This window comes from Mesoplodon bidens (genome assembly GCF_964165515.1).
Source record: "Mesoplodon bidens genome assembly, chromosome: 7".
Classification (NCBI taxonomy): Eukaryota; Metazoa; Chordata; class Mammalia; order Artiodactyla; family Ziphiidae; genus Mesoplodon; species Mesoplodon bidens.
In genome coordinates, this window is record NC_138164.1 from 81,240,334 (window position 1) to 81,248,357 (window position 8,024).

At 39.0% G+C, this 8,024-nt stretch overlaps 2 protein-coding genes across 4 annotated transcripts in view; one reads left to right on the plus strand and one right to left on the minus strand.

Annotated features, from left to right (window-relative positions):
* The window catches only part of CCDC82 (coiled-coil domain containing 82), a 29,376-nt gene extending 29,280 nt beyond the window's left edge, over positions 1-96 (minus strand). For 2 of the 3 annotated variants that reach the window (XM_081240321.1, XM_081240326.1), the window contains exon 1: positions 9-96. The gene's annotated coding sequence lies outside the window, so the exon portion shown is untranslated. The remainder of the gene's footprint in view (positions 1-8) is intronic. The other variant, XM_081240322.1, reaches the window with a different exon arrangement.
* Positions 96-4,428, plus strand: JRKL (JRK like). The gene is made up of 2 exons (XM_081240320.1): positions 96-2,715; positions 4,372-4,428. The coding sequence occupies exon 1, from the start codon at positions 831-833 to the stop codon at positions 2,400-2,402; it is 1,572 nt and encodes a 523-aa protein (XP_081096446.1). The 5' UTR covers positions 96-830; the 3' UTR covers positions 2,403-2,715; positions 4,372-4,428.
* The last annotated feature ends 3,596 nt before the right edge of the window (positions 4,429-8,024 follow it).

Consider the following 8,024-nt stretch of genomic DNA (forward strand, 5'->3'; position numbering starts at 1 on the left):
GCCCTCACCTTTCAAATCTCCTCTGCCTCTACATCCGCCTCCACCTTTGCCTCCGCCCAGGCACCCAGTCCAGACTGACGACGCTCCTCCTCCTTCCGGGAACGGGAGGAAGTCCCGCCTCTGGGAGGGGCGAGGGGCGGGGCCGGCGGTGGGAGGGGGCGTTTCCGGGAGCTTGTGGTCGGGGGAGGAGCGGTCGCCGCGCGTTAGGCAGGGAGCGTTACGGGGTCCTGGTTCCAACTGAGGTGGGGAGAGGGGGCTCGGCGGGCAGTGAGGAACGGGGAGGGCTGTGTAGGCAAAGTACGCCAACGCGGGGAAGTGGGGCTTGCGGTGGAAGGGGCTGACTGCTGGGGAAGGAATCCAACGTAACCGTCCCCCTGGGGAAGGGGGCCAGTCCCCGACTCCCTGGCTCTTCCGCTCTCTGCTGTAACTTTGGGGTGTGGCGGGGGTTAGTGACGGCCGTTGACCCAGGATCTGGGCGTGAAGGAGGCTTGTGGTCACGATGGGGTTATAGTCTTTCTCGCGGCCACTGGGGGAATAAAACAAATATTTGTAATCTGGATTATCCGCGGTGACTTGGGGCCTCCTCTACTGCCCATTTAAAGTTAAAGGCCTGTTCTCTCAGACTTCCGCCCCTCTGATCGTCCTTTGCCGTCTCTTTGCCAGCCCAGCCCAGCCCAGCCAGGGAAGGGGTCAGGGCCACCAGGTGCCTGGTAAGGTTGAAAGACTGAGTGTGTAAGGCTGTGTTAAAGTGAGTCTGTGAGAGAAGGCAGGATTTAGAGGATTGCTTCTGTGTGAGTCTGGGGTGAGTCCCTGAGTCCCAGAGCCTCACCATGTCAGGGAAACGGAAGCGTGTGGTGTTAACTATTAAAGATAAGCTTGATATAATAAAGAAACTTGAAGATGGAGGTTCTTCCAAACAACTGGCAGTGATTTATGGAATTGGCGAGACAACAGTTCGGGATATAAGAAAAAATAAGGAAAAGATTATAACTTATGCAAGCAGTTCTGATTCCACAAGTCTTCTGGCCAAGAGGAAATCTATGAAGCCATCCATGTATGAGGAACTGGACAGAGCAATGCTGGAATGGTTCAACCAGCAAAGAGCAAAAGGGAATCCCGTGTCTGGACCAATTTGTGCAAAAAGGGCAGAGTTCTTCTTTTATGCTTTGGGAATGGATGGTGATTTTAACCCCTCTGCCGGTTGGTTAACTCGTTTTAAGCAGCGGCACAGCATTAGAGAGATTAATATTAGAAACGAAAGATTAAGTGGAGATGAGACAGCTGTGGAAGATTTTTGCAACAACTTTCGAGACTTTATTGAACGAGAGAATTTGCAACCGGAACAGATCTACAATGCAGATGAAACTGGACTGTTCTGGAAATGCTTGCCTTCCAGGACTTCAGTAATCAAAGGTAAATGCACAGCCCCTGGGCACAAGTCAATTGAAGAAAGAGTCACTATCATGTGTTGTGCCAATGCAACAGGTTTACACAAACTTAAGCTTTGTGTTGTGGGGAAAGCAAAGAAACCTCGCTCCTTCAAGTCAACTGACACCTCAAACCTGCCAGTCTCTTATTTCAGCCAAAAAGGTGCATGGATGGATCTTTCCATTTTCCGACAATGGTTTGATAAGATCTTTGTGCCACAAGTTCGCGAGCACTTAAGATCCAAAGGCTTGCAAGAAAAGGCTGTGCTCTTGTTGGATAATTCACCAACACATCCAAATGAAAATGTCCTGAGGTCAGATGATGGCCAAATATTTGCTAAATATTTACCACCTAATGTGGCTTCATTGATTCAGCCCTCAAATCAGGGAGTCATAGCTACAATGAAGAGAAACTATCGTGCAGGTCTTCTCCAGAACAACTTGGAAGAAGGCAATGACCTGAGATCATTCTGGAAGAAACTAACTCTGCTAGATGCACTTTATGAAATAGCAATGGCATGGAATTTAGTAAAGCCAGTTACCATTAGCAGAGCATGGAAGAAGATTCTCCCTACCATAGAGGAAAAAGAAAGCCTGAACTTTGATGAAGAAGATATCTCAGTGGCTGCTGTGACTACCATTTTACAACACACCAAAGGATTGGAAAATGTGACTCCTGAGAACGTTGAAAAATGGCTTGAAGTGGACAGTACTGAACCAGGCTATGAAGTCTTAACTGACAGTGAAATCATCAGAAGAGCACAAGGCCAGACAGACGAATCCAGTGAAAATGAGGAGGAGGAAATAGAACTGATTCCAGAGAAACATATTAATCATGCAGCTGCTCTCCAATGGACTGAAAATTTATTGGATTATCTAGAACAACAAGGTGATATGATTCTGCCTGATAGACTGGTGATACGTAAACTTCGAGCCACCATCAGAAATAAACAGAAGATGACAAACTCAAGTTAGTAATGGCATATCAGCATTACCATTGTTTTGGTAATTGTGTAACTCTTGATCTCTGCAATATGGCTTAATTTTCTTTGTGTTCTGAATTCTCAGACACAGCCCTGTGAAATACAGATATGAAAAATGTATCTGAAGTGGTTTGAGGATTATGTGTTTTGCAGCATCTGTCTCTTGTCCCTTTATCTGTGTAGATAATCAGAAACTGATTCTTTATAGGTATAAATTACACATACGTATGTATTCACTTTTGTAGGTCTACAATTATCCCTCCCATGACAGTGGCAGTCCATAAATTTTCTGGCAGAAGTTACAGGTAACAGTGAACAGATTGAGCACTTTCCTGAAATCTTTTGTTTGATTTGTGAGGGCTGCCACGGTAATCTTTCTTTGTGCTAACCATCTTAAGTGGTTGGTTGTTTTGTATATTTGTATACACTGATGTAATGAGAAATATCTATATTGTTAGATTTCAGGGTGACCTATAATAATTCAAAATGAAGTTCAAAATGAAGGGGAAACTGATTTATGAATTAATAAAATAACTTAGAAATCATGCTTTTCTTACATTTGTTTTGGGGGGACTTTTTTCTGGAAATAAAGTAAATATAGGAAGTGATTGCTAAATTAGAAAACTATTGGAAATCTTATATATAAGATACTCTGACATTCATTTGTAGAAACTGGGAGTGGAAAGTATAGGGAACGTTAGGTTATTTATAAAAAGGGAATAAATAGGCTCGTTTTAATTGGGTCTTTTTAAAAATTATATTATTAATTGGATAACAGTATAGGTTTATTATTTATTCATCTAATTATAGTACAGGTTTTATAATGTTACATGTGGTGATGTGAGCTCCCACCCTATATGTGAGGGAATATCCTGGGTATTTGAAAGTTTCTTGTTTTTTGGGTTTTTTTACTATGCACTTGAAAATGTCTATAATTTGAGAAAGTTCATCATACCTTCTCCGTTTATTTGATATGAAAAGAAGAAATGAATAAAGTTTTTATTTTTAATAAGCTATAACTTATCTTTCATGAAGAAAGCAGAAATAATTATGGAAAGTGCAGATTCTAAGGAATTACATCATTTATTATTTGACATTTGTAAAAAGGTATTCCTGAATTTTGATAAACTTGCTTAACAATGTAGTTTTATTCAAGACATTGAAAAGATATTACCTATATGAAAATTAATTTCGTTTGTAATTTAAAAGCAAAGTGTCTGCATATTATTTCATATTTTGGCCCTAAATTAAAAAAAAGAATTGTTCTCTATCAGTCATTTTTGAAAGACTTAACTTTTTTATTGAAATACTTTGCATTTTATAATGACTTTCTTAGAACTCTAAAGCTTCAAAAATACTTGTAGCTTTCCATAATTTCTGTTCTCCTCAAGATATATGTCTAGGTTTTTTAAAAAGATTTATCTGTGACCAGAACTGTTTAAAAATTGTATTTGTTGCATGAATTGCCTCAGAAGTTAACATACATATTGAATCAGATAATTACACATTTTGCTATAAATTAAATTGTATATAAAATTTTTTTCATTTTTCTAAAATGAAAATATGTACTAAAAAGCTTCTTGGAATTTCTGTCTGGATTTGCTCACTGTTTTTAAAATTAACCTTGTCAGTGAAATTCAGCTGTATCATTGCCACCTAGTGGTAAAATTAACATTACTGTTAAGCTGTGTGGTTTTAAACTTTAATATCTAGTAAAAGGTTCACTGTTTTGTGGCCTTGAGTGTGAATCTTGTGACTCTCTATCCTGTGAGAGACTGGCTCTTCTTTCTTTGGTTTGTAGCTATTTTCTCTTTTCTGAAAGCTGCCAACAATGGTAAACTAAAAGTTCTGTTTTGGACTCTTCTATCCTTAAACATAATTATAAAAGCTGCCAATTACTGAATACCATGTTGTGTTCTAAGCAGTGTATTTATATCAGTAACCCTAAAATTATGAATTAGGTGGAAATACTGATGCTCAGCTTATACTCTTAATTGCTGAAGATCACTTGACTACAGGTAAGAATTCAAACCCAGGTATTTGATGCCAAAGCCTACATTTATTTTATCCAACCTAGGCTAACCTCTTAACCTTTCCAATCTTCAACATTTATTCCTTGCCACCTTCCTCCGCCACCTGCCACCAGTGTCTGAATTTACTTATCTATTTTTCAGTGCACTTGTGGCAGCGATTGCCCTTTCCTTTTACCCTTTTATGAGGTTAGCCTTCCTCTTGCACTACTCTCCATTTCCCTGTTTATCCACAACCTAATAGCATTTGAAATTGGGATCATCTGTTTTTTTTGATTTCTGGTTAGCTGTGCTCAGTAAGGATCCTTTCTCACTTCAGCAATTTAAAACCCACCATTGGGAAAACAATTCATGCAAACCTTTCTCTTTAGTTCATGAGGTAATCTCAAAGAGAATTGAAGAGTTGGCACAGTATAGTCCCAACATGAAAGTCTTGCCTTCCCAAAGTTGTTGTAAACCACTACCACCAAAGGCACATTAGCATGTATACACTCAGATCCATACAGATCAAAGGGGAAAAAAAATAAACCCCCAAATGAGATGATATGGGGAAGAGAATGACCGTTAGGTTCAAATAAAAGAGGGGGTGGTTAGATGAGAAGAAGAAAATTAAAAGGAAATGTGGCCTACAGGGAGGTTTGTTTTGTAATGATGTGAATTTTAACATCCTAGTCCCAGGTTACTGGTATGTGTTGCTCATTCGTAGATGGTCCCTGTAATCTCTGCTTTTCTCCTTTTCACGTTTGGAATGTTAAGCCGTCAGCACCAAGTTGAATGCATTTGATCAGTAGTTGGGACCATTTGGTGGATGACACCAGAAGCTGTTTGGGTACCATATCTGCCCCAAAGTCATAAAGTCTTAGTTTCTAATGCCTCTTCCCTCAATGCCCCACCGAAGGCTCTTTGGCTTTCTATTGCTCTATTAAGAAATTAGCCATAGGGTCATGTTCTCTCTAGTCTTACCAGGTTTTCCCATTGATGAGCCTTGATGAACTGAATGTTTCTCTAAACCCACACTCCTAGTAGCCAAGAATGCTGTGAGGGTAGGATTACCTTGCAGAGATTGATGCAGGAATTTAGAAACTTCCCTTTTATGAGAGATTTGGGCTTTTGGGGGGTGGATGGGTGAAAGGAGTGGAATTCCTTGCCAGGTTTAAATTCAGTGAATCAAAAGTTCATTGACTACTGGGGGTGATGCGTTTAGGAAAATATAAAGGCAGAGAAGAGTGGTTCATGTACTAAAGATCTTGAAATCAAGGTGGAAAAAATAATGTATTTGAGAAAAAACAAAGCCATCTGGTTTAATTGTAAACTCATATAAAACAGCCAACATAATGTGATATGGATTATGTGAGGAAACCATAATGATTTAGTTTGCTTATTAATTCCTTCAGTGGCTTCTACTCTGTATATCCTCTACATTTTCAGCTTTTCTTTTTTTGGTTTTTACTACTCCTGAGTGACTTCATCCATTTCCATTACCTGCATGCTTATGATCCCAAATCTGTCTCCAGTCACCCTGAAGTCCAGATTTGTATCTTCAATTGAGAAGCAGTATTTCAGTCTGGAAGGGAAATTTAAATTGTTGTTTTGCTTTCCATATATAGTGAACCGTCCATTAGCCTCCTAATGTCAGAGCCAACTAGATGAGCTAAGGAGTTTTTAACAGTGCCAAATGAAGCTAATCTATATTGGTCTGTAATATCAAAGTAGATAATTATCTTTTCTTATCTCTCTCTCTATATATATATCACCTTTCTTAGCCTTTCCTGATGCCCTTGCCTCTGACCATTTCTTCCTATGGTTAGCCATAGCGGTTTCTGTTTTTCGTACCCTTGTTGCTACTCGAGTACTAAAATTGAGTTTATTTTCCAACCCTTAACCTCCTTAAAAGACTATCATTCAAACTCTTTAGACCGAATACATTCCTTAGAAATGTACTCAACTGTTTTCCCTACTTAAGGCAGCTGGCAAGTTTACACAGTAACTAGTCGCATGCAATTAGAAGTTGGGGGTGAAAGAATGCCCAGAGGGTAGCAGTCGCTGGGAACACCTAATAATGTGAAAACTAGTGTCTGTAAGACCTCAGATTCTGTAAGACTTGTATTGTGAAGTGATTTTTTTGATGTGTATCTCAATACTGGACTATGAGATCAAGGGCCGTAGAATCAGTGCTTTGAAGAATAGTATATATTCATTCAACAAATGTGTACTCAACAAACACAAATTGTATTGTTTCTGTGTGTAAGACATTCTAGGCAATATATGGGATACATGGATTAGACTACATTAGACTTATAATAGAGAAGAGGAGACAAATATAAAAAAAAAAGTGAATTGTGTCACATTCTGATGGAGTGCATATACAAGACTAATTCTGATATGAGTGACATAAGGTAGTATAATCTGATAGGAGGAGTAAGTCATAACAATTGAGTTGGTCTTGAAAAATAACTAAAATTTTCACGATGTTTTACTGTCTTCAGTCATTGCCAAATGTCCTCCAGGGGGCAAAATCATCCCCAGTTGAGAACCATGGCTGTAGAGTTACAAGCTTACAGGTTTTTGGTCTGCTTTCCAAGTTATTGAATGTAATACTTGAAAAATGTTTTTACCGCTATTCCATCTTACCAGCCTCTGCTAGTTGTTTCCCTGATGCCTGCTTCCTGATCACTAATTAATTCCACACATTTGAGATTTTTATCACAGCAGCACCCCATTTCAAGGTACCAATTTATCTGTTGATCTGGGTAACTCTAGCTGATGAAAAAAACCTCAGAATACATGTGTTTCTCTGAGTAATTTTGTGATGATATAAAACTTTGTCGAAGCGTGATTTTCTTCAAGTTGTGATTCATGGGCCCAGGCTCCTTCCACCTTGTGATTTTGTGCTTGCTAGACCCCCTAGAGTCTTCTACATCCAGTTAGTAGATAGGAAAAAAGAGAATGAAGAATATACACTGCTTCTTAACTTCCTTCTATCAGAAATGATGCGCAGTATTTCTGTTCTAATGATGAGCACTCATCACCTGGCCCTACCTTGATACGGGGGTGCTCAGGAATAACCCCCTAACTAGGCAGCTGCTTCCTAATTATGACTTTTTACAATGGAAGGGGAAGGTGCACAATTTTAGTGAATAATTAGCCCTTTCTGAAACAAAAGTATATAATTGCAGTTATTCTTATAGAATCATCCATGGAGCTTTAAAAAATATCAATGCATGAGTCCTACTCGGAAAGGATCAGATTGCAATTTGTTTAGAGTAGTTACAGTGTATTTATTTTTAATGTTGCAGAGGATCACTAGTATGCAACCAAAGTTGAGAGCCACAAGATTACAAATTTGCAAGGTGAGTGGAATAGATGTGGAGACAAGAGAATAACAGGCTCCTTTGATGGACTGTAATGTCAAGACTATGTATAGAGGTAGAGTAATGAGGAAGCTAAATTTGTGAATATTGAATCATCCGTTCATCCCTATAAATCCCACTTGATTATGGTATATGATCTTTTTACTGTACTGTTGAATTTAGTTTGCTAATATTTTGTTGAAGGTTTTTAAATTAATTATTTATTTTCAGCTG